Below are 27,542 nucleotides of genomic sequence, written 5' to 3'. Positions count from 1 at the left end.
TGTTTAAGAATAGGGTAGCTGGGGGCGCCTGGGTGGCTCAGTCGTTAAGTGTCTGCCTTCGGCTCAGGTCATGATCCCAGGGTCCTGGGATCGAGTCCCGCATCAGGCTCCTGGCTCGGCGGGAAGCCTGCTTTTCCCTGTCCCACTCCCCCTGCTTGTGTTCCCTCTCTCACTGTGTCTCTCTCTGTCAAATAAATAAATAAAATCTTAAAAAAAAAAAAAAAATAGGGTAGCCAAATACTTGGCAATAGAATGCTAATTATTTTTCCTGCCACCTGATTATAAACAATTCTTAGGTCCTGCTTGTGTCTAGAGGTTCTTTCTGTGTAGGAGTATAGGAACTATAGCCCTGTGGCTTTGCTTATTATAATCCTGTCTGCTATCTAGTTGATCATCCTTTTCCTAGAATATTAATATTATGAGAGGAAAGACCTCTTAACCTACTTGTTTTTGGAAATTTGACCTGCTTAAAATTGGTATCTGGAATGCCTTGTGGCTTATTGGCTTTGTAATTGCAAGTTAGTTTCAAAATAATTGCAGGGTAGAACTAGAAGACTGAGTGATTAGCTCTTCTTGAGAGTTATTGAGATAAGAATTTTCATAATTGGCTTAAACTGCTTAGGTTTCATCCTTGACTAAGTCCATTCCCTTTTCTTTTTAATAGTCTTAAGAATCTTACAGTCATGAGTTGTTTAGCAGATTAATGAGAAATGCTGGGCAGTCCCATGGTGGTTATCTTTTATAAAACTAAGTATAATGTACTGAAATTCTAGAGGGCTGTTTATTTATGTTTTATAGAATTTTAGCTTATGCATTTTTAAAGAGCTAAGTTGCGTATCTACCCTTAAGGCTAATGCTACACCCCTTTAGGATTGTTATCTTAAAGATGTTACATTTATCATCTGAGTAGGTTGTCTTTAGTCTCTTTTGCAGGAGACAGGCTAACAAACATGATGAATAGCATAATTCATGTTAGCAATACAAAGTTCAAATGGGGCCTTTGAGCTCACTTGAATTGTTATATTTTTTAAAAATGTCCTGTCTTGCTGAATAATTTTTATGAATTTGACTATTATATCATTCTTCTGGATGTATTATAAGCCTGTATTTTAGTTTGTGTGTTTTTATATGGCAAGCAGCTGCTAATTACAAAGTGAATTGCCTAAATTTGTAAGAAGATTTTGGTTAGATCTTAAAATGCATTTTCCTTTAGAAATGTAGATAAATCAGGATTCCTGCAAAACTCAAACCTAAAATGAGTTTGAGGATACCTTAGATTAAGTGATGAGCATAGGTATGCCTCTATTGTATAAGAGGGCATGTGTGGCAAACTGGGAAGCAGGAGTAGTCTGAAGATGCAGGTTTCTCTGTGATTCCAGTTGTTTGTAGCCATATGAGAGTGAAGGTCAAGTGCTGCTAGATTTTTTTTTCCCCTCTTCCTAAAGAAAACCCAGAAATCTGGATTTTTATGTAAAATTTGTAATATTAAAATGTTCTCAATCTTTTGAGTGTATGCTGAGGGCCAAATTAGATCTATCACTGGCCAGGTGAAGAGCATAGGCCTCAGTTTGCAGCCTTTTCCATAATAACTGTTTGACTCCCAAGTTAACCCATCGAATGCTCTGTAAATTATAATATAGTGAAATTATAATATTGACCTGGGTTCTGAGAGAATGCCATATGGGCAAAATTCGTATGTTAGCTCCCTTTCCTGGGTCTCAGGTAAAATTGTTGGGAACGTTGGATAGGTTTTCAACAGGCAAAGTTAGGTTATTATTCATATTCTGTCCTCCTTTGTTGTATTTTGCTGTGTCATCTAGGGTCTTTCTGTGACTTGCTTTACTCCTTGCTTCCCGGAAGACCTATATTTTCTCCATCTCCCTTTAGAATTCTCATTTACTCCTTCATTAATGTGGAAGACAAAACAAACTCATGCTAAACCTTTACAGATAGAAACATTAGTATTTATGTATTTGAAGTTTGTACTTATTAACAAGTGAATGTTGAATTGATGGACTTTCACACATTTCAGTAGAGTACAGATGACTGAGCTGTGTAGGAGGCTGGATCTGCCACGGTACTGAAAACATAACAAAATCTCTGCATCTGTACTGAGTCTTAGTGCTTCAAGGGAGAGAGGGCATGGACTTCGGGATAAAAATTAGCAGTTAGAGGATTCTTCACTGACTCTCTTCCTTAAATCCACAGTGCTATTATCATCTCTGGAGGACCTAATTCTGTGTATGCAGAAGATGCTCCCTGGTTTGATCCAGCGATATTCACTATTGGCAAACCTGTTCTTGGAATTTGCTATGGCATGCAGGTACATCTGTGAATTTGCCTTAAGAGTTGACTTAATTTATTCTCTTTGTGATTCTTATTGTACTAATATTTTCTGTCTTTAGAGTATTTAGGATATTGTATGAGTTAATTTGTGCATGTTGCGACTGTTTACAAATTGTTATAGCAGTATGGCAGAACCGACCTGAGTGGAAATCTGTTTTTAGAGAAGTAACTATACTACTGAATACAACATAACACTGTCCATTAAAAAAAATTTAGACATTCAAATTTACATGTTACAGAAATAGTACACAGAGCTCATTTATATTTTTACTCAATTCCCTAATTGTTGACATTTTTAAAACGATTTATTTAGTTTAGAGATAGCATGCCTGCATGCGTGCATGAGCCAGGGGAGGGGCGGAAGGGAGAGTGAGAGAATCTCAAGCAGACTCCATGCTGAGCACAGAGTTCCAGGTGGGGGGGGGGGCTTGATCCCATGACTCTGAGCCCCGAGATCATGACCTGAGGCAAAATCAAGAGTCGGATGCTTAACCAACTGAGCCACCCAGGTGCCCCTCTTACTGTTGACATTTTTAACTATTTGAGAGTAAGTTGCACACATTATGTCCTGTTACTTGTTGTATTTCCTAAGGATGAGAGCTCTCTCCTATGTAACTACAGTCCAAATATCAAAATCAGGAAGTTAACACTGATTCAGTTTTGCATCTAATCCACAGACTGCATTCACATTTCATTGTTTGTCTCATTAATATCCCTTGTAAGTACCGTGTCCAATCTAGGACCATGTGTTATATTTAGTTGTCATGTCCTTTATTTTGGAACCATTCCTCAGTCTTTTCTTCTCTTTCATGACCTCGACAGTTTAAAAAAAAAAAAAAAGACATTCCATTTACTTTATAGATTCTCCCTCAGTTTTGGTTTATTTGATGTTTCCTCATTGTTAGGTTCAGGTTCTGTTCTTTTGGCAGGAGTAGCACAGAAATGCTCTGCTCCTCTCAGAGCAGGTCATTAGGAGGCACGTGATGTCAGTGTGTGCCATGACAGTTTGATCGTTTAGTTAAGACGATGTCTTCCAGGTGTCTCCACTGTATCGTTAATGAGTATGCATACCTTGGAATTGTATCAAAAACAAGAATATATAGGGACTGAGGTCTAGATATAAAACTATTCTTCTATAAGTTAAATGTTTAGAAATCTATTTTGGCTGCTTTGATACCTTTTTAGAGGAGTATAGGTTTATTAGACAAGTAGAATGTGATTACTGAATAAGATGATAGAAAGATAATACTGAGCCAGTAACATGCTAAGTTCTCACTTAGAATGATTTGTTCAATAAGATCTACTTACTAAGGAGGTGGGAATAGAAATAAATACATTTAAGAAAAGTTATCCCTAGTGATTGTAAGCAAAATGATTTTCTAGTTCAGGTTAACTTTTAACATTGTATCTTACTTAACCACATCATCTGAAAATTGAGCTAGCTGGGATAGTATTCCCTGGGTAATATAATTACTAATTGACATGTTATAGTATTTTGCCTTTTCTAGTGTCAGAAGCAAGATAGTTTTTTTTTTTTTTAAACTCAGAATTCTCTGCTATGATAAGAATAGCCAAATAAATACAATGACTGGATTCACTTGTTTATAAATGATCTTGATCTCTTTTCCCTTTTGCCCACCTTTTGGCTTTAGCCTGTACTAAATCAGACGGGAAGACAGGGTCACAATACAAGTGGAATATCTAATGTGAGATCCTAACTGACCAAATGGAATCGGTATTAATTAAAACATTAGCTTTTTAATTTCCTCATGATACATTGGTCCTCCCTAATTGATTATTGAGAATTCTCTATTAACTTTTGATTTCTTGTATATATGGCTTAAGATGATGTGTTCTTTCTCCCAGTGACTGAGTTGTTTTAAGTCCTTGGATTGAAGATAACTTGAAATTTTAGTAATGGGCAAAACAGAGGGAGTCGTTTTTTTTTTTTTTTTTAAACAATCTGGTTGAGGGGCGCCTGGGTGGCTCAGTCGTTAAGCATCTGCCTCCGGCTCAGGTCGTGATTCCAGTGTCCTGGGATCTAGCCCTGCAGCAGGCTCCCTGCTTGGCTGGAAGCCTGCTTCTCCCTCTCCCACTCCTGCTTGTGTTCCCGCTCTCGCTGTCTCTCTATGAAATAAATAAATAAAAACCTTAAAAAAAAAAGAATAATTAAACAATCTGGTTGAAATTGCTGTGCTTTAATATGAATATTGTACAGAAGGAGGCTGTCTAAAAGGTAGAAAGTGAGCAGACCAGTATATTTTATCTGGCCCTGGAGCATTCAGCAAAGGAAAAAACAATAAAAATCAATGTTCACATAAGAATGAATATTTTTGTTGTTCTTATACTTGATACAAAAGCAGAATATTAGGGATCACTGGTCTGTAAAACAGCTTTACCAGATTTCATTTCTTGCTAATTGTTCATTATAGTTTTCCACTTTGATTTAGAGGAAATACTGACCCCTAAAAATATGTGATGTATGAAGTTCAAAAGCTACAACAATGGGTATTTTTTTCTCTAGGAAGCAAGCATTTTCTAGTAAAAGGCTCTTTTTGTCCTGTTAAAGTTTTCTGAAAAGCCAAGTGGTGGTTATGAATTTGACTTGGATAACAACTTACTTTTGGATTTTCTTATATAGTATCCTAATGAATACATTTTCTTAGAAGAGTCTACATCCTGATTGAGTTGAACTTTGGAAACTGGCTGGTTTTTTTTTTTTTTTAATATACCTTTGCTCTTGGATGTAATGTATTTACATAATTTATTGATCTCCCATGCCAGAGTAGTCAGTATTAATAATGTAGCACAACTTAACGTTAAATGATTTTTAGTATATTGAGGTATTATAACATTCTGTAAGGAAGAGTCTCACAGATATTTTTTTTTTCAGGACCCCTTATAGTGAAATATGTCTGGAAAATGCTGCCTTAACTTAAGTGCTAGTGACTGACTGTTTCTCCCTTATGCCAGTCCCCCATATAATTGTAAGGCCTAATTTTTCTGTCATTCAGTAGAGATCTTGCGGTAGCCAGAGCTAGGCCTGCTCATGTTAAATATGTAAAACAATTTGCCTTTATGTCCTCTGAACTTACTTATTAGGACAATAGAATAGGCTGATCTTGGTCCTTTAGATAGAAATTGTCTTTCCATAAAAAAAAAAAAAAAGAAATTGTCTTTCCATAAAATATTGGTATAGATGATACCATCTAGCTAATATGTTGTTTTTAAAGGACTAATAATTCTTAGTGATTGTTAGTTGGGTAAGTTTAGCACCAAAGGTCTCACCCTAGTGTATACTTTTGCCCCCAAGAGCATCCTGAAATTTTAGTTATTTCAGTGTCTTATGTACCATCTTTCCCATTCACTGGACTCTTGTGAGAACCTTTCTAATAGCTTTCTGGGAATTCTTTGCTTTAGAAGAAAAAAGACTGTCTTGCCCATTGCTCCTTTTATCTTTATATCCCCTCACTCAGCGTAAGAAATAGAATATTAGTAGAACTTTTGAAACTCTTTATACTTTTCTCCATTCATGTTGTTCTCTTTTCTTACCAGAGGCAGCACTTTCCCTGAATTTTGTTATTCATTCCCCTTTTTCTCTTTACAGCTTTATACATAAGTTTATATCCCTAAGTAATATATTTAGTTTTGCCCATTGACCTTTGTGGACTTTTAAGATTTTATTTATTTATTCATGAGAGACAGAGAGAGAGAGAGGCAGAGGGAGAAGCAGGCTCCCAAGGAGCAGGGAGCCCGATGCAGGACTCGATCCCAGGACCCTGGGATCATGACCCGAGCCGAAGGCAGACGCTCAACCATCTGAGCCACCCAGGCGCCCCCCTTTGTGGACTTTTAAATTGCGTTGAGTTCCAACAGTTTTAGTTATCTTGATCATTCAGCTGTCTTCTAATTAAGAACAGCAAATTAAGGAAGGTAGAGGTACACAAGGTTCACTGAGTATATAGAAGAAAGCACTTAATTTTTCATTCAGAAGCTTTTAATGACTGCTTTGGGCCACATACTTTGTTAGGCCCCTGGGACTGTGAAGAGACCTGAAGACGTGGGGGAGAGAACATGGTCTGTTTTGGCAATTACTCTAGCTTGAATGGTTTGAGTACAGAATGAGGGGGAAGAAGAGAAGTGACTAGAGGCAGGGGAACTGGTTAGATTGTAGCAGTGTTCCTAAACTGTGTGGTAGTTAATGTGCTGCAGAAAGTGTTTGATAACCTGGGTTTTTTGTTTGGGAAATACTGGGCTAAATGGGTTAGCAAGTTTTTTTCCTGCTGAACTTAACCCAGACCTTTATTGCAGTAAGCTTTATTGTGAATGTCTTAAGAGGAGAATGTAGAGGGCAGCATTTGCTGATGGTTTTGAAGGCTATTCCACTGTGCATTATCCGAATGAACACTTATTAGCCCTCTGCCTGCTTTTTTATCAGGAGCTGGATCAACTTGTATCTTGCATGGTTATGGCAGGTATCTTGTGACAACTGTGTGAAACAGATATACGGAGATGAATCATAGTGATTGCATCAAGGCAGAATTAACGATTGTAGAAATTTTGTGTGTTTTTATTTGGTGTTGGGGGGGAGTCTGTAGATGTATCGGATTTATACAAATAAATTTAATTGAAAGACCAGATTTTCTTGCTTATGCTCTCTCCACAACATAGCCTTCTGCAGGCTTTCAGACTGTTCCTTTGGGGCCAAAGGTTAAATCATTTGGAGAAATTTGTACCTGCCTAGTTTTAATACCAAAGCTCTTCCTTTCGTCTGCTCTAGCTTTTTCTAAGCTCAGAGTACCTTTTAAAATGCTTTTAAATTAAACCCAGATGTAAGTATTAAATATCTATTTTTAACAAATGAATTAAAATACACTAAATGGAAAATCTGCCAGTGTTTAATAGAAATTAACCTCAGGTCAGATTTCTAATCTAGTTTTGTTTTATAACTATTCCTCTTAATAACTGTATAATTACATATAATAATACCAAGCTGTCTACATTTATCTAACTCTTTATTTTGGGGACACAAACAGCAGATATCCTGAAAACAGGAATATAAATTATTAAATTAGCATAATAAAATGATTGGGTAATTCTTTTGATTCATATTGATGTCAATTTATTTTCTCTTTGAACAGATGATGAATAAGGTATTTGGAGGTACTGTGCACAAAAAAAGTGTTAGAGAAGATGGAGTCTTCAGTATTAGTGTGGACAACACATGCTCGTTATTCAGGTATTATAGATATTTTTAGATGCATAAGAACAGTTAGTAGAGTAACTGACTTAAATTTGGGATTGTTATTCTTCAAAATTAGAGATTCCTTCATTCTTAGACAAATTAAGGCCGTACTAGTGGCCAGAGGTGTAACTGTCATATTTGTTTTCCATTTGAGTGTCAGGGTGGCAGAGGATGGTGGTGATGCTAAGTAGGGGTAAGGAAAGCACTTATGACATAACTTAAAAGCACGTGTTCAGTCTTGGATCCTTGTTTGGGAATGCCAACATTTGTAGTTTTTCCTTTTTACTCTTTGGAGTGTGATTCTAAACATTAATGTGCCCTATGTGGCAAATGGATGTTTTAAACTATCTTGTATCTACCAAATGTGTTTGTATATCTCTTCCCTCATGTTTTTGCTGGGTACTTAGCACACAACCAATTTGTTGGACTCATTATTAAATATGTGTTATGTTTCCCTCCTGCTCACTTTCTCTACGTTGAGCATAACTGTACCTAGCATACTATCTTTTAATATAGTGAATGTATTAATTGATTTTTGTTCTAGGTAACAACAGATGAGGTGCTATAGCTCTAATCTATTTAAAAATTGGTGGATGAGCTATTCACTCCCTTCCTGGAACCATTTATCTTCTGCTTGACTTAAAAAAAACATGGCTGCATTTTCATTCAGTTTTCCAGAGGACCAGAAGCTTTCTTTTTTGGGAGTTTTCCATGTTTTGGGTAAAGCTCATTTTAGGGGATTGTTGATAGGGTTACTCACTTGCTTTTTTTTTTTTTTTTTTTTTAATTTTTAAATAATCTCTGCACCCAGTGTGGGGCTCAAACTCACAACCCCAGAATCAAGAGTAGTATGCTCTGTTGACTGAGCCCCCTGACTTGCTTCATTTTGACTTAAATTTCATTTTTATTTTTTCGTTTTTTTAAAGGATTTGAAGTAATCCTACACCCAGCAGGGCTCAAACTTAGAACCCTGAGATCAAGAGTTGCATGTTCTACCGAATGAGCCAGCCAGGAGCCCCTTAAATTTCATTTTTACTTTAAAACTACATTTCCCCCTTACTGCATTAAATCTATAAAATTTATAAAACTGATGTCATTTAGTGAGCCACAGCTACCCCTTTTTGTGTGTGTGTGAATCCAAGAAATTTACTTCTATCTATTTATAATTGAAGTATAGTTGACACAGTGTTAACATTAGTTTCGAGTGTACAGCATAGTGATTCCTCAAGTCTGTCCATTATGCAGTTACTTCTTGTTATCATTTCTTTTAATTGTGCTAATTATTTTTAGTTATAGGTATGTTTTGTTAACATGCTTGTGCCTAAATTAATTTCTAATGAATAGTTTTCTCCAAATTGGACAGATCAGAAATTTTAAAATCCAAGTTATAAACTTATTATCTGAAATGGAGATATCCCAGATTATAAACAAAACTGGCTATGGCTGTCTCCTCTTTAATTTTGAGGAAGAGCAAAAATAAGTATATCTGTTCGAATATTCTCGTTTTCAAAGGAAGATTAATTAAAAAAGCCATGGTGGCTCAAAATAATCTTATGAGCTGAAGCTACTCATTACCAAAATGCATTTGAAATCTAGCACTTACTGCACTTCATAATGGAGAGGTTTTGCTTACATTCTTCTGCATCTAAAGTGACTAGCCTTGAGAACCATTTTAGGAATCATGGTAGTATGTGATACTGCAGAGGCTTTATATCTAAAGATCTGGTTAAAAAATATTTTTTTTTCATTAAAAAAAAATTTTATTATGTTATGTTAGTCACCATACATTACATCATTAGTTTTTGATGTAGTGTTCCATCATTCACTGTTTGCGTATAACACCCAGTGCTCCATTCAATACGTGCCCTCTTTAGTACCCATCGCCAGGCTAATCCATCCCCCCATTCCCCTCCCCTCTAGAACTCTCAGTTTGTTTCTCAGAGTCCATAGTCTCTCATGGTTCGTCTCCTCCTCCATTTTCCCCCCCAAGATCCCGTTAAAATTTAAAGTTTTCTGTCTGTCTTCCTAGTTGTAAAATTGTGGAACTCATTCACAACATACATTAATCCTAAGCAACAACGATGACAACAGTAGTAAGCCTGAAACATCCATTTGGCTTTAATGTAGTTTATTTTCTTGCTTTATTTTTAATTTACTTTTTTTTTTTTACTTCTTAATATTTAATATTCAGTCCTCTGTCAGATTTTCTCATAATGTAAGAAATATCTTTTTATAGTTGATTTGTTTGAATCAGGGTCAAGAGAAAGTCCACATGTTGCATTTGATGAATGTTACATCTTCTTTTTTTTTTTTTTTTTTTTAAAGATTTTATTTATTTGACAGAGAGAGCACAAGCAGAGGGAGAGAGAGGGAGAAGCAGGTTCCCCGCTGAGCGAGGAGCCCGATGTGGGACTCGATCCCAGGACCCTGGGATCATGACCTGGGCCGAAGGCAGTCGCTTAACCAACTGAGCCACCCAGGTGTCCCGAATGTTACATCTTCTTTAACCTATGCCTTTAACGTGTTTGGCATGAGAAATAGAGGTCCACATTGCTACTGGGTTGTCTTTGTTTCTAGGCCCTTTCAGTGAATAAATTTAGTCAATATGTATTCTTTTAGAGAAAACAAAATCCGTGTATACTCTTATTTCCATTTAAAATGAAAGTTTATGGGGTTTTATAACAACTTTGATTTTTGTATCTCCTTACTCTGAGGCTGAAAACCTCAATTCCTAATTATTTAATATTTGTTTTAACCTATAACATGCATGTATTTACAGTATATATAGCTGCAAAATAACAATATCAGTATTAGTACTTTTACTTTCTGATATAAAACTACTGAATGTTTAGATCTCTGAAATGCCTTCTCTTAAGATAAATCCTAATAGAGAAAAAATATTGAAATTATTATTTTGTAGCTTCTTGAAATAATTTTTTATGCATGTGGTTATACCACCAACTTTTAAATATATTTTTTTCAGTTTTCAATTTTTACAGATTGCCTTTTTTGAGATTTAATACTCCGTTTGGCTTTATTTATAATGCACAGAATAAATTTAAATTCTAGCAGTGTTGCACTGCTACGTACTTTTTTTTCCCTATTTTATTGTTTTCCACATATGGTGAGTTAGTATATTAAAGGAAAAGAACAAACTAGTTGTAAGATGAGTAAGTTCTGGGGATCTAATGTTCAGGCATGGTGACTACAGTTAACAACTGTCTTGTATACTTAAAAGTTGCTGAGAGTAGATCTTAAATGTTCTCCCTATACACATAAAAAAATGGTAACTATGTGATGTGTGATGTATGTGTTAACTAACCTTTCTGTGGTAATTATTTCATTATATATATATATCAAATCATCATGTTGTACATCTTTAACTTACATACTATTACATGTCAATTATGTCAGTAAAGCTGGAAAAAAATAAAGCATAAGATCCCATTGACCATGTCTTTAATTAAGATATTTCTGTGTTGTGTTTTATTTTTTGTATGTTTAGGGGTCTTCAGAAGGAAGAAATTGTTTTGCTTACTCATGGAGATAGTGTAGACAAAGTAGCTGATGGATTCAAGGTTGTGGCACGTTCTGGGAACATTGTGGCAGGTGAAAATTTTAAAACTTTTGCAGATTTCATTTTAAAAAACTTCTCTAAAGAGTCTAAGAATATGTTTCTGTATGAGGTACTGTTATTTTTTTAATTTTATTTTTAAAAGATACTGTAAATGTCATAGGATCAACCATTAATTTATGAAGGGAATTTAGTGTTAGATTATTTAAAAGTCACTTACTGGTTTGCTCTGAAATACTTTAAAAAATGTTCGTTCTAATAAAAGTTCTCCAGATGTAAAACACTACTTTTACGGCTCAGGAAAAATTTGAGAATGGTCTATTTTCTAGTGTGCTTTATTCATTGGGTTTTTAAATGCCTTTCTCAGGTGTACATAGGCATATATCTTGGACATCTGTGAAACACCAGACTAAGCACTCAGGACATTTCTCTGAGGCAGGGTTGACAAACTATGACCTGTGGGTCAGATCTAGCCTATAGCCTGTTATGTTATTGAAGGGTTATAATAAAAGACAGGGACTGTATGCATATGTTCCACAGAGCCTAAAATTTTTATGATTTAGCCCTTTGTAGAAATTTTGCTAATCTGTACTTTAAAGCCATTTTTATTCTCTGCTTTTTCGAGGAAGAGGAATTGATTTTCTGGCAGTTTGTGATTTTTTTTGACTTGCTTATTTGAATAGTTGTTATGTAAATAATTATCAATAATCTTGGAAGTCAGTAAAAAAAAAAGTGGATTTATCAATAAAGTTCTTTTTGTTTGAAATGCCACACCTCAAGAGTAAGTTGAAAAAAGATTTGTCATGGATAAACTGAATTGAGTAATTTGCCTGCAATTACTTAACATAAGAATAGGAATGATCCAGAATGGTTTTCGTATTGAAATGTTTTTACTTAAGATTAACAGTGGTAGATGGCTTATGTATTTGTATTCATTCAACCAATATTTGTGTGCTTTGTGCCAGTAACATTTCCAGGTGCCAAGGGTAAAGTAATGAACAAAGTGGACAAAAATCTCTGTTTAACATTCCAGTTTGGGGAAGGGATGGGACAGCTAATAAACAAATACAGAATATGTCAAGTGTCAGATAGTGTTTAAGTACATTGAAAAGAAATACAGGAAGATAAGAGTGTTGCAGAATATGTGTGATTAAGGTTGTTACTCTTTTATATAGGATATTCAGGGAAGGTATTCCTATAAAATGATACTGAACATGAAGGAAGTAAGTGCTGACCCTTTTGGATATTTGGCGGGAAGAGGAAGTAGCAGTACAAAGCTCCCAGGATGGGACCATGTTTGAGGAACAGCAAGGAAGACTACATGGTTGGAGTAGAGTAAGCATGGAGGAGAGCGGTAGAAGATGAGGTTAGAGGGATGGTCAGGGGGGCCAGGACACAGGCCATTTGAGGCCACTATGAAATTGTTGGGTTTACTTATGATCTAATTTCAGGATTACCTTGGCTATAGTGAGGAGAAAAGAGAAAGGGTCAAATGTAGAAGTAGGGAGATCAGCTAGGAATCTACTGCAGCAATCAGGAGAGGAGACAGTAGTGTAGGGAATAGTGTGGTAGAGGTGGAAGTGGTCCAGAGTGATTGTTTTCTCATATAGATCTTGTACATATTTTGTTAGATTTATACCTTAGTATTTCATTTATTTGGGTGCTAATTGTTTTTAATTTCAAATCCCACTTGTTCATTGCTGGTATTTAGGAAAGCAGTGAACTTTTGTGTATTAACCTTACATCCTACAACCCTGCTGTAATTGCTTACTAGTTCCTGGAGTTTTTCTGTTGATTTTTTTTCCAGATTTTCTATATAGATAATCATGTCATCTGTGACAGTTTTTCTTTCTCAGCCTGTATACCTTTTACTTCCTTTTCTTATTGCGTCAGTTAGGAATTTTATATGGTGTTGAAAAGCAGTGGGGAGAGGGAACATCCTTGCCTTGTTCCTGATCTTAGTGGGAAAGTTTTGAGTTTCTGTTTAGGTATGATTTTAGCTGTAGGTTTTTAGAAGATAATAAAGTTGAGGAAGTTTCCCTATATTACAAGTTACAGAGAGTTTTTATCATGAATGGGTGTTGGATTTTTTTCAGATGCCTTTTCTTTCTCTCTTGAATCAGATCATGTAACTTCTAAAACTGATAGAGGCCTATTGAAATTATCTATTTCTTGTGTGAGTTTTGGTAAGTCGTGTCTTTCAAAGAATTGGTCCATTTCATCTGTGTTATAAAATTTGTGGACATAGAGTTAGTCATAGTATTCCTTTATTATTTTAGTGTCCATGAGACTTGTAGTGATGTCTCCTCTTTCATTTCTGACACTAGTAATTTGTGTCCTCTCTCTTTTTCTTAGTTAACCTGGCTAAAGGCTTACCAATTTTATTGATCTTTTCAAAAAACCAGCTTTTAGTTTTGTTGTTGTTGGTGGTGGTGGTGGTGGTTGCTGTTGATTTCCTGTTTTCAGTTTCATTGATTTGTTTAATTTTTATTATTTCTTTTGCTTACTTTGGATATAATTTGCCCCTCTTTTCTCATTTCTTAAGGTGGAAGTTTAGGCGATGGAATTTAAATCTCCTTTTTCCTAATGTATGTATTCAGTGCTGAAAATTTCCTTCTAAGCACTGTTTTTGCTGTCTTTTGGTGTTCTGAGAGCAATTTCCAGTGTGTGGGGAGAGTTGGGGAGTTTTTCCTACACCAACAAACAATTCTTATACACCAGTATAGTATTTGAGCGGTCACCTCAGTTCATCTCAATTCTGACCCCGTGTACCTGGAGATAGCACCAGATTGCACGGGTTGAGGGCTGCATCCCACAAGACCACCCCCCTTCCCTACCCACATACACTTCAGACACCAGTTACAAGCCGAGGTTATCACCTGTGCCTCTGACTGAACAACCATAGATTGGAGGTTCTAGTGACCCCCTCCTTGGGTTTCAGACACCAGTCACAGGTCCAGGTTACCTGTATTCTTACTGACTGGCTGGAAATCAGAGGTTCTCATGACCTCTTCCTCGTTTCAATTAGTTTTCTAGAGTGGCTTACAGAATTCAGAGAAACATTTTACCACTAGATCCCTGGTTTATTATAAAAGGATATAACTCAGGAAGAGCCAGATGGAAGAGATTTATAGGGCAGAGAATGGGGAAAGACACGGAGCTTCCATGTTCTCTCCAGGTGCACCATTCTCCCCAAACTGCACATGTTCATTAACCTGGAAGTTCTCCAAACGTCATCCTTTTGGGTTTTTATGGAGGCTTCGTGACATAGGCATGGTTGATTAAATCATTGCTCCCTGGTAATTGATTCATCTTCCAGCCCCTCTCCCCTCCTCGGAGTCTAGGAGGTTGGGACTGAAAGTTCCAAGTCTCTAATCACATGGTTGTCTCCCCCTGGTAACCAGCCCCCATCCTTAGGTGCTTTCCAAAAGTCACCTTATGAATATGAGAGATACCTTTAAGCTCTAATCTCTTAAGAAATTCCAAAGGTTTTGGGATCTGTGAGCCAGGAACTGTGAATGATGTTCTTTTCTTTATGTAGACTAAAGTTTCTGACCTTTATCATTTTCCTTTTCTCTAAAGAAATTCTTTTATCCGTTCTTGCAAGGCCCATGTGCCGGCAACAAACAGCTTCAATATTTGCTTGTCTGAGAAAGTATTTTTCTTCACTTTTGAAGGATAATTTCTCAGGGTACAGAATTCTAGGTTGGTAGTTTTTTTTTCTTCTCTCAACCTTTTTTTAATTTAATTTTTTAGCTTTACTAAGATTAATTGACAACATTGTAAAGTATTTATAAAGTATACAATGTGCTGATTTAATATAGGTACACGTAATGAAAAGATTCCCCCATGGAGTTAATTGACACATCCATCACCTCACATATTTGCCTTTTTTTGTGTGTGTGAGAACACTTAAGTTCTGTTTTCTTAGCAAATTTAGATTACACAATACAGTGTTATCCATAATAAGTCACCATATTATTAATTAGGTCCTCAGACTTTATTCATCTTATAACTGAAAGTTTGTACCCTTTTACCACCTCTCCCTATTTCCCCCAGCCAGGCCCTGGTGATCACTTTTCCATTCTCTATTTCTGAGTCCAACTTTTTATTTTTTTTTATGATTCTACATATAAGCAATACCATTCAGTATTTGTCTTTGGCTTAATTCACTTAGCCTAATGCCCTCCAGGTTCATCTGTGTTGTTGCAAATGACAGGATTTCCTTCTCTTTAAAAGCTGAATAATACTCCATTTAGTGTGTATATATTATGTGTGTGTGTATATATGTGTATGTATGTTTCCTTGGTTTGTGTGTCTGTATTTATGCCAGTACAGTACTGTTTTGATTACTGTCATTTTGTAATGTAGTTTGAAATCAGGACATGTGATGCCTCTTGCTTTTTTTTCCTCAAGATTGCTTTGGCTCTTTGAGGTCTTTTGTGGTTTGATGCACATTTTAGGATTCCTTTTTTTCTATTTCTATGAAAAAGTCATTGGAATTTTGATAGAGATTGAATTGAATCTGTATATAGCTTTGGGTAGAATGGGCATTTTAACAATATTCTTCTAATCTATGAACATAGGATATTTCTTCATTTATTTGTGCCTTCAATTTCTTTCATCATTGTCTTAGAGTTTTAAGTATACAGATCTTTCACCTCCTTGGTTAAGCTTGTTCCTAAATATTTCATTCTTTTTAATGCTATTGTAAATGGGAACGTTTTCTTAATTTCTCTGTTAGTTTAACTTATAGAAACACAACTGACTTTGGTATGTTGATTTTCTATTCCACAGCCTTACTGAAACTGTTTATTTGTTGTAACAGGTTTTTTTGGTGGAATCTAGGTTTATTTGAGATCTTTTTTTCTTGATGTAGTTATTAATTGCCATAAACTTCCCTCTTAGAATTATTTTTGCTACATTCCATAAGTTTGGGTGTTATGTTTCCATTTTTATTTGTCTTGGGTTTTTTTTTTTTTTTTCCTCTTTTGATTTATCCTTTGACCCATTCCTTTGTCAGGAGCATGTTTTTTAATCTCCATGTATTTGTGAATTTTCTAGTTTTGTTCTTGTAATTTCTGGTTTCTTACCATTGTGGTTGGAAAAGATGTTTGATAGGATTTTAATCTTCTTAAATGAGATTGGATTCTGATATGTTTTGAATGGAAAGACTAAGGAGTTCCTGTTGGATTGCATTTGGAGTGGGGAAAAAAGGGTATAATTGAGTTTTAACTTCCATGTTTTTTGATCCAACCATCCAGAAAGTTGAAGTTTCTGTTTACTTGAAAGGAAAGAATGCAGTCATTCAAGTTTGTAGATTAAATTCAAGATGCCTTATTAAACATAGAAAAAATGGAATGAATATGCAGTTGTATATAGGAGTCTAGACTGTAGAGTAGAAAATTGAGCTGGAGGTATAAATTTGGGGGTTTACCATCATATGGGTAAAATGTAAAGTTATGAGAGTTGTAGATCACTCAATGTATAGAGGAGAGATTTAAGGGCTGTGTACTGGGCAACTTTCATGTGTAGAGATGGATAAGATGAGGAGGAAACAACAAAGATTAAGAAGGAGCAGACAGTGAAATAAATGAACCAAGAGAGAGTGGTGTCCTAGAACCAAGTAAAGAAAATGTGAGGTTTCGTGGTATAATAGAATGAGTATGAATTTGGGAGCCTGCTCAGCCTGATTTAACTACTTAAACAGCTATAAGTTTCTTGATATCTCAGAGCCGTAAACAGGGGTAATGCATACACAGGTAAAACATGTAGCCTATCATCTTTTGCTTAGTAAATAATTCATAATTTGTCAGAAACACATTACTCAAATCCATGAAGTTACATTTGTGGTTAATAGTATCTAAGAAAGGAATACATAGAATATTCTGACAGGCCTAATACATGAGGTTTTTCTAATACATAAAATTGATAGCAGTATATTGCATATGAAAGCCATGTGGAACTGAGAGCCAAAATTGAGTTATCATTGTATTAAATAGACAAAGTAATCTGGGTGGAGAAGGAAAGTACTATGAAGTAATCTGTGTAGGACTTATTTCACTGTCCTATATAGTGCACTAATTGCTACCTAAGGACTTTTAAAGAAAAATTGTAGCAACGTAGTTTTTATTTATTTATTTTTTTTCCCCCTGTAGCTAAAAATGCACTAAGTTGTATCAGTTTTTGTATTTATAGAGGAAGAAATTGTGAGGAATTACTATGGGTACTTAGTTGAGTCTTCCACATGAAAACATTTTTAATTTGTGATTATTTTCTCTATTAAAGGTATAGCAAATGAATCTAAAAAATTGTACGGAGCACAGTTCCACCCTGAAGTTGGCCTTACAGAAAATGGGAAAGTAATCCTGAAGAATTTCCTCTATGATATAGCTGGGTGCAGTGGGACCTTCACTGTGCAGAACAGAGAACTTGAGTGCATTCGAGAGATCAAAGAAAGAGTAGGCACATCAAAAGTTTTGGTAAGGAATTTACATCTGAAAGTGTACAAATTTATGTCAATAATGCTAGAACTCAGAGCTGGCTTCAGCACCATAGCCCTTAAATATTGACTGGGTGATCGGATGTTTTGTGAGTTGTACTGTTTCAGAGTGCTTTTTCAATTACCATATCTACTTTGATAAAATCAGTGTTTTTAAAGGTAATGATTTAAGCTGATAGTTTTTATTTTTTTGTTGTTTATTGTACTCAACTTGATTTTTAATTTCACCTTGTAGGTTTTACTCAGTGGTGGAGTAGACTCAACGGTTTGTACAGCTTTGCTGAATCGTGCTTTGAACCAAGATCAAGTCATTGCTGTGCACATTGATAATGGCTTTATGAGAAAACGAGAAAGCCAGTCTGTAGAAGAAGCCCTCAAAAAGCTTGGAATTCAGGTCAAAGGTATTGATGAGCCCCCAGAAAAGTCTATATGTGAGGACTTATTTAACAAATCAGATCTAGCGTTATGGTTTGAGTGAGCTCATTGTCTTAACCAAGTATAGGTTTCTAGAGGTGCCTGGGTGCCCCAGTCAGTTGAGTGTCTGACTCTTGATTTTGGCTCAGGTCATGATCTCAAGGGTGTGGGAATGAGCCCTGCCTCTTGTTCCGTACTGAGTGGGGAGCCTGCTTGAGAGTCTCTCCCTCTCTGCCCCCATTCCCCGACCCCACCCCCTGCTCTTATGTGCTCACACAGGCACACACACTCTCTCAAATCTTAAAAAAAAACAAAAAACAAACAAGTACAGGTTTCCCAATAACTTATAATTATGTTTTTTACTTTTACATTATAATTATCTGGTTCAAGAGGGGTCCTAGGATAAATTTTAAAACTGAAATCAATAGAAATTCCAAAAAATCAAATCAATAAAAAAAATCAGTGAAATTCCATCTGTCATTCTATTCTCTTCTACTTGTTCACTCTTTTTGAGTTATCTTTTCCCATCCATAATATTATTTATGTATGAGAATTTCCAAGTCTTCCTACAACAAATATGGATGTACAGATTATTTTACAAACTGAAAGGCTTATACAGAGAAGAGAAGTGGAGAGTCCATAGTCACTTTTTTTTTCTAGTTTAATGAGAAATAATTGACTTACATCACTGTATGAGTTTAAGGCTACAGCATGATGATTAGATTTTGCATATATTTTGAAAGGATTATCACAGTAGTCTCCGCTAACATCAATCTTCTCATATGGGAACAATAAAAAGGAAAAATATTTTTATGATGTGAACTCTTAGGATTCACTCTTAACTTTTCTATGTATCAGCCAGCAGTATTAGCTATAATTGTCATGTTGTACAGTATAGCCTTAGTACTTATTTATATTGTAACTGGAAGTTTGTACCTTTTATCCATCTTCTTCCAATTCCCCTTCTCCTCACCCTCCACCTCTGATAAGAAGTCTGATCTCTTTTTCTGTGAGTTTGATTTTTTAGATTCTACATATAAGTGAGATCATACAGTATTTGTCTTTCTCTGACTTATTTCACTTGACATAATGCCTTTAAGGTCCATGCATGTTGTCACAAATGGTAGGTTTCCTTATTTTTTATGGATGAATAATTTTCCTGTGTGTGTGTGTGTGTGTGTGTGTGTGTATACTACATCTTTATTCATACATTGATGGACACTTAGGTTGTTTCCATACCTTAACTATTGCAAATAATGCTACTATGAATACGGGAGTGCAGATATCTTTTTGTGTGTTTTCATTTCCTTCGGGTATCTCTCCAGAAGTGGAATTGCTGGATCACATGGTAGTTTTATTTTTAATTTTTTGAGGATCCTCCAAAAACTTGTTTTTTTTAAAGATTTTATTTATTTTAGAGAGAGGGAGTGTGAGCGGGGCCGGGGGACAGAGGGAGAGAGAATCTCAAGCAAACTCCACGCTGAGCATGGAGGCCAGTGTGGGACTCTTAATCTCACCACACTGAGATCATGACCTGAGCTGAAATCAAGTTGGACACTTAACTGACTGAGTCTCCCCCCAGGAGCCCCTCAAAACTCTTCTATAGTGGGTGTACCAATTTACAATCCTACCAACATTGCACATGGATTCCCTTTTCTCCACATCCTCGCCAGCATTTATTATCTCTTGTCTTTTTGGTGATGGCCATTCTAACAGATATGAGGTGATACCTCACTGTGGTTTTAATTTGCATTTCCCTAATAAGTAGTGATATTGAGCATCTTTCTATGTACCTGTTGGCCTTTTGTATATCTTCTTTGGAGAAATGTCTCTTCAGGTCCTCTGTCCATTTTTTGATTGGGTTATTTGTGTATTTGCTGTTGAGTTGTAGAAGTTCTTTATATATTTTGGATATTAATCTCTTATCAGATATGTCCTTTGCAGTATCTTCTCCCATTCAGTTGGTTGCCTTTTCATTTTGTTGATGGGTTCCTTTGTTGTGCAAAAGCTTTTTATTTTGATGTAGTCCCAGTAGTTTATTTTTGCTTTCCTTTCCCTTGTCTGAGGAGACATATCTAGTAAAATGTTGCTAAGGGGAGGAAACTAACAAAAGCAGGACTTGTGGGGAGGCTCAAGATTTGGAAACATTGGCTTCCCTGTGGGGTGTGGTTCTCTGGGTGAGCCTAAAACAGTTTGGTTGAAAATCTGAGAAGGCGATTCTTTTCCTTAACACAGGAATAAATTGCTGCTATCCCTCCCTATGGGAAGACTGTGGACTTATTCTCTAGAGAGGCTACATAAAAGAAACTTTGGATTTGGGCATATCAATACCAGGCATAGTTGAGGGTGGAAATAAGATTCTACATTAGAAACAGTAGGGTGAAGCAAAAATCTGTATACTGAATGGTGACTCTCTCCCTGCCTTCTGGTGTTTCGTTATCAGAGTGCTGATAGGCAGGAGATTGGAGGTGTCTTTTCTGGGGCAATTGACCAGTTTAAGAGAAAGAGCTACAAATTCACTGGTGTCCCGCAGTGAAATAGCCAGCTGTATTTCAGTGAGGTTCACCAGTTGTTCAGCCTTACTACCAAATAGAGATCTTAGTAAGTTTTTAAGTACCTTGCTCTTTAAAAATAAAAGGATAGCCAGTGATTGCTAAATGTATGCTGATAAACATCAGTTTTTCAAGAGACTGTTTAATTCAGTGTGCAGTTTGGAGGATTTTGATCCCTGTATATGAACCACTACTTTTAGTTAGTTCCCTTGGGGCTATGCTTCTTCCTTTGGCTTTTGCTTGTTGTTCTGGTGGGGCACTGAATACAGGAAAGCAACCAGCATAATGTATGATATTATGGCCTTAGATTACTAAATGCCACAGGATTCTCAAAAAAACAAAATTTAGTAAGTTCCTGTGTCTGGACTCTATTAATCGTGGTTTATTGGTAGTTCTGTAATATGTAGCCAAGGTAAAAGATAAAAGATAAAAGGTAAAAGATCGATCTAGGTTTTCTTTCTGTAGTTTGACCCATTATTTACGTTTTTTAAAATCTTCTGTTAGTTTTAAAATGTGCTTCTCTTCTCTTTCTCAGTGATAAATGCTGCTCATTCTTTCTACAACGGAACAACAACTCTACCAATATCAGATGAAGATAGAACTCCACGAAAAAGAATTAGCAAAACATTAAATATGACAACAAGTCCTGAAGAGAAAAGAAAAATTATTGGTGATACTTTTGTTAAGGTACCTTTTTAATATCCACAATGTGTACTATTTTTGATGTGAATTTTAGTATTTGTTTTTCCTTGTCCTTATATGAAATAATCAAATTTGCTAATTTTGATTTTTTTTTTTTGATTAAGAATTTTAGTGTATGTTACTATTATACTGACTTGTTTTTAAAAAATACATATACTTACGTTGCCAGGCTTTTATTTTAACTATTTTAAGAATAGGTGTTTCAGTTGATATTAGACTTTTTAGTTCTTTGAGTATTTCAATGGCTAGTTTTCAGGCTCTTGAATGTTTGCTTATCTTTATGAATCTTTCTAAAGCACATGTTCTTAAAAGAGTTTACTTTGGGAGTTGGTGTGGATTTTATCTCTTGGTCAGTATTGCAAAAGGATTCTGAGAAATCTTGTCGAAAGTATAAATAAAAAAGACTGCTATCTTTTTTTAAAGATTGATCTCTTTAAAAGGCTGTTTTACTCCTCTTGGTTATAGATTGCCAATGAAGTAATTGGAGAAATGAACCTGAAACCGGAGGAGGTTTTCCTTGCCCAAGGTACTTTACGGCCTGATTTAATTGAAAGTGCATCCCTTGTTGCAAGTGGCAAAGCTGAACTCATCAAAACTCATCACAATGACACAGAGCTTATCAGAAAGTTGAGAGAAGAGGTAAAAGCTTATGAGAACTTTGCCATAAAGCCTTTCTCCCTCCCCCTCTCCCTGAACCATTTTTAAATGGATAGTTCAGTAATATTAAGTATATTTGCATTGTTGTGACACAGATCTCCATAACTTATTAATCTTGTAAAACTGGAACTTTATATCCCTTGAACAACAGCTACTCTCTTCTTCTTCCCAACCCCTGGTAACCACCATTCTACTTTCTGTCTCCATGAATTTGACTACTTTAGATACCCTATAAAAGTGAAATCATTTGTCTTTTTGTGACTGGCTTATTTCATTTAGCATAGGTCCTCAAGGTTCATCCATGTTGTAACATGTGAGAGGATTTCCTTTCCTTCTTAAGGCTAAATAATAATTTATTGTATGTATATACACATTTTGTTTATCCATTTATCTGTTAATGGACATTTGGGTTGCTTCTACTTTTTGGCTATTGTGAATTGTGCTGCTATGAACATGAGTTGGCAGATATCTCTTGGAGACCCTGCTTTCAGGTTTTTTGTTTTTTGGTTTTTGGTTTTTTTTGTTATATACAAGCAGCAGTATTGCTGGATCATATGGTAGTTTTTGTTTGTTTGTTTTTGTAAGATTTTAAGTAATCTCTACACTCAGCATGGAGCTTGAATTTAAAACACCAGGATTAAGAGTTGTATGCTCTACTGACTGAGTCAGCCAGCACCCCATGGTAGTTCTATTTTTAATTTTTAAAAGGGACTTCTTAATGTTTCCAAAGCAGTTATATCATATTATAATCCACCAACAATGTTCCACACCTTGCCAACAATTGTTATTTTCTCTCTCTCTTTTTTTTTTTTTTGTAATTCACACTCATTAAGATGGCTACTACCTGTCTTTATTTTAGGCATCTTAGTGGATGTGAAGTGGTATCTCATTGTGCTTTTGATTTGCATTTTCTTAATAAAACTAATGATGTTGAGCATCTTTTCATGTGCTTATTGGCCATTTGTATATCTTCTTAGAAATATCTGTTCAGATTTTTTGCACATTTTTAATTGGTTTATTTATTTTTTTATTACTGAATTGTAAGTGTTCTTTATACACTCTGTAGGTCCTTTATCAAATAGGAGTAGTTGTCTGTAGGTCCTTTATCAAATAGGAGTAGGTTGTCTTTTCACTTCATGGTATCATTTGGAGAGCTTTAATTTTGAAACACTAGTATGATGTTTTCTAATTGCCTTGTATTCTAATGAGAACTAGATCAGAGATGGTGGGTAGGACTGCTCTGATTTATTTATATTTGAAAGGTTTATGTTTAAAATGTGTTTCAAAGAGAAGTATGAAGATCAGTAAAATATTCATCTAATTCCTTACGACACATGGGAGAAGATAGTTTAAGATACGAAATTTTAAGAAATGTCTTTCACCTTAGATTAAAAAATCAACAGGAAAGGCCAATGATATGTTATTCTTTATTTTCCATGTCATTTTCATTACTAATTTGTATTAATTGGCTTTTTCCCTCTGTAGGGAAAAGTAATAGAACCTCTGAAAGATTTTCATAAGGATGAAGTAAGAATTTTAGGGAGAGAACTTGGACTTCCAGAAGAGTTAGTTTCCAGGCATCCATTTCCAGGTAAAAAAAAAGGAATTGCTCAATTTGTCATTAGACTTTCATGTTGAAGAAAAATCAATTCAGACAGTTTTGAAATAACTTTTTATCTCGGAATATGTAACTTTAGAGAAAGGAAAGTGTGGGTAGGGAACAAAATTCTTCTTAATATCTATTGTATATACTTCGTTTTCTTACATAATTATTTTCCATTGTATTTATATTTAAATATTACACCACCCCAGTGAGTCTGGCCTATAATGTTGCCATCAGATGAGAAAAACAAGGTATAGAGGTATTTTAATAACATTGCCACACAATTCTTTTTTTTTTTTTTTTAAGATTTTATTTATTTATTTTAGAGTGAGCATGAATGCCAGCAGGGGGAAGGGCAGAGGGATAGGGAGAGAGAATCTTAAGCAGGCTCCACACCCAGTGCAGAGCCCAACATGGGGCTTGATTTGACAACCCTGAGCCGAAATCAGTCAGATGCTTAAACTGAGCCACCCACGTACCCCACATTGCCATACAATTCTTAGTGTTAGAGCTGCAATTTATATGTTCTTTCTACTATACCATGATGCCTTCCATGGAAGACAAGGTTAAAACGTGGTTCTCTGCAATCCTAATCCTATGGTTGACTACTTATCTGAATGAATTACTTCTTTGCATAGGGCTGTATGTAACGAATTCATGAACAAATAAAACATACTCAGTTTAAATAGTCATTTGCTCCTGTCATATAGAAAAATAACTAACTGAAGGTGGTATTTATTTAAAGTTAGGACTGAGAGTCTTAAACTGTTTTTGTTAGAAGTTCTTGAGCTTGGGTAAGTCTTGTACCTCAGTTTCTGGTTCTTTATAGTAGTCATTAGGTGATGAGTCGAGAGAATGGTCTAATTAAGCATAGTAAAAGTTAACAATTCTTTTAAAGATTTTATTTATTTATTTGAGAGAGAGAGCATGAGAGACAGAGAGCATGAGAGGGAAGAGGGTCAGAGGGAGCCCGATGCGGGACTCGATCCCGGGACTCCAGGATCATGACCTGAGCCGAAGGCAGTTGCTTAACCAACTGAGCCACCCAGGCGCCCAAGTTAACAATTCTTAAATACTAGTGTGTGCTAGGCATTCTGCTAAATATTTTACAACTGTCTTATTTGATCCTCACAATAAAACTACCATTATTCTGCTTTATAGATGAGGAAATTTTGGGAACAGAGCCTAATTTGCCAAAAGTTAATGCAGATTAGGTTTGGAGCTGGGATTCTAGCCCTGACTGTCTCACCTCAGAACTTGTATTCTTAAATATCATATTGGTCTTATACGCAATCTCACAAAGGTATAACTCGTGGTGATTAGCGCTATTTGTATTAATAAACTTCAAATCTGGGAATTCAAGATGTTCAGTCTCTAACCTGTGTATTGGCAAAGGATTGTGTTTGAATGTAATGGAGGGAGCCAAGTGGTCCTGTGTCCTTGGTCATCATTGCACTAGAGTCACTTGACTTTTAAAAGTCTATTTATATATTGGATATTTTTCATTGTGTAAGATTTCTTTGGTAAAAAATATTTTGGTGCTTTTAAAAAAATAAGGCATACTACTTACTTTAAATAAGCTGTTTATTCTACAGATGAAGAATGAAACTGAGGAATTAATGGAACATGGCTAAGGTTTTGTCTATAACCAAGTATCTCACAGGATACCTTTTCTGTTATAGTAAAGAAGCAGAATCCATTTTTTTTTAGATCCACGCATACCTTATGTTTTCATCCTTTTAAGTATTTGGTAAAATAGAAATACCAGTTTGCATTTTTGGAATTAAACACTGTTGTACTTTTTTTTTTTAAACAGCATATTCTTCTTCCTAAATTAGATTGGTAGTTGAACATGGGTGATGAATAATAAGGTGGTTCATTACACTGTCCTCTTTACTTTTCTATATATTTAAAAATTCCTTTAATAAGTTTAAAAAAGATGGGTGCATATATTGTGAATTAATATTTATTGGAGAATTTTGTGACACTTAATACATGGGCTACCAAAAATAGGAGATAGAAATCATTGATGTAAAGAGAACTAAAGCATTCTAAAAAATGGTGAGTTGGATGGGAAACTAATAGTTACATTTGAAATAAAAGACTTAAAAAAACTTGAAGTGGAGGGGCTCAGTTGGTTGGGTCTCCCACTCTTGGTTTCGGCTTGGGTCATGGTCTTGGGATCGTGGGATCAGCCCCCCCAGTTGGTCTCTGTTCTTGACAGGGAGTCTGCCTGGGGTTTTCTCCCTCTGTCCCTCCCCGTGTCTCAAATAGATAAATCTTAAAAAAAAAATAAGCTTACAATGGTTATGTGTCAGTTATATCTCAGTAAAACTGGAAAAACCTTAAAATGACCAATGGATTTTAATTTTTGGAAGGATTTTATATTTGGAAACTTGTATTTTTATATTTAAATATAAAATTTATATTAAATACCATTGTTATGGTTCTCTTTAGGTCCTGGCCTGGCAATCAGAGTAATATGTGCTGAAGAACCTTACATTTGTAAGGACTTTCCTGAAACCAACAATATTTTGAAAATAGTAGCTGATTTTTCTGCAAGTGTTAAGAAGGTAATAATTTGCATTGAATTTGTATATTAACAGGAGCTTTAAATAGACATAGCTCATCAGTATAAGGAATTGAATGGATTCTTGTAGTACTCTAGTATCTACAATGAATTTATTAGAATTTCATTTTCTTAAAATTTAGGGTAATTTAACATGTTAAATGACTATACAGAAAATATTCTACAGAGACTTGTAGACTTACCTTTTTAGCCTTACAACAGATAAGATACCTTGAATCCCTAAAAATTCTAGATATGAAGGGGTGTTTAAAAATATTTTAGGGGTGCCTGGCTGGCTCAGTTGGTAGAGCTTGTGACTCTTGATCTTGGGGTCATGAGTTTGAGCCCCATGTTGGGTGTGGAAATTACTTAAAATCTTTAAAAAATATATTTTATATGTATTGCAAGAAAATAAGGGAAAACATTTTTACTCCAAACTAAGGATGAATGTAAAAGTCTCCCAGTCCTTCTGTAGAGTTGGTGCCTAAATTTATAATCTTTGTGGTCTGAAAAACTTCAAGCTAAGAATTTAAAGCGGACCTTGGTTGGTAGTGCTTCCAGGTGTCAGGCTTAGCAATGTAAACTCTTTCTGGGATTGTCTTAAGGCCTTAAAAGATCTCCACATATACAGTTCCAATAAATATATATGAACTTAAAATATTGAAAAATATATATAGAAGTAAGGTAACATGAATGAGAGCTAGTGGAAAAAACTGGCACAAGACCCTCAAACACTTCAGATACTGTAGTTAGTGTAAAGTACGTAGAATTAAAAGAAGCAGTTGATAATGAGAATAAGGTATATGGTAAAAGACTATCAAAATGACTTGGGCAGCTTTGAAAAAAATTAAGTTCTAGTAATGAAAATAACTGAAATTAAAAACAGCTAAAGAAAGAAGTAATGAACTCAAAAACAGATGTTAAGAAATTTTCCAGAAATCGGAACAAAGCATCAAAGAGAAAATATAGAGAAGAGGTTAAAATAGAATGAAAAGGTCAATTTTAACATATGTCCAGGGGGAGATAAAAGACAAAAGTATTTGAATTCGTCCACACTGGTGAAGACACCATAGCTCAGATTCAGGAAATGTAACACATCTCATTTAGGATGATGAAAAAACAAATTGACACCTAGTAGGCATACCTATCAAAACTGCAGACTGCCAGAGACAAAACAGCTACAGAAGAAAGATGGTTTATCCTTTGAAGGAAAGACTATTATACTGAAAGCACAGGAAAAACAAGAAGATTTCAGAGTGCCATGAGAAAATAATTGTGAATAGTGAACAGATGAACTGTCTTCTAAGAACTAGGGCAAATGAAGACATTTTTAGATAAACAGAATTTATTACCAATAGTCCATTACTTAAGGAACTAA

At 35.3% G+C, this 27,542-nt stretch overlaps 1 protein-coding gene across 1 annotated transcript in view; it reads left to right on the top strand.

Annotated features, from left to right (window-relative positions):
• GMPS (guanine monophosphate synthase) overlaps positions 1-27,542 on the top strand; it is a 68,815-nt gene that overhangs the window by 22,673 nt on the left and 18,600 nt on the right. The window contains exons 3-11 of the mRNA XM_045903495.3: positions 2,209-2,323; positions 7,488-7,585; positions 11,097-11,200; positions 17,454-17,647; positions 17,903-18,068; positions 21,169-21,320; positions 21,801-21,974; positions 23,478-23,583; positions 26,053-26,168. Coding sequence (XP_045759451.1) covers positions 2,209-2,323; positions 7,488-7,585; positions 11,097-11,200; positions 17,454-17,647; positions 17,903-18,068; positions 21,169-21,320; positions 21,801-21,974; positions 23,478-23,583; positions 26,053-26,168 — 1,225 coding nt within the window. The remainder of the gene's footprint in view (positions 1-2,208; positions 2,324-7,487; positions 7,586-11,096; positions 11,201-17,453; positions 17,648-17,902; positions 18,069-21,168; positions 21,321-21,800; positions 21,975-23,477; positions 23,584-26,052; positions 26,169-27,542) is intronic.

The sequence above is a fragment of the Mirounga angustirostris genome, unplaced genomic scaffold (genome assembly GCF_029215605.1).
Source record: "Mirounga angustirostris isolate CCGP_5_RB_7025 unplaced genomic scaffold, mMirAng1.0.hap1 SCAF_1, whole genome shotgun sequence".
In the NCBI taxonomy this organism is placed as follows: domain Eukaryota; kingdom Metazoa; phylum Chordata; class Mammalia; order Carnivora; family Phocidae; genus Mirounga; species Mirounga angustirostris.
This window is presented reverse-complemented; position numbering and strand designations above follow the sequence as displayed.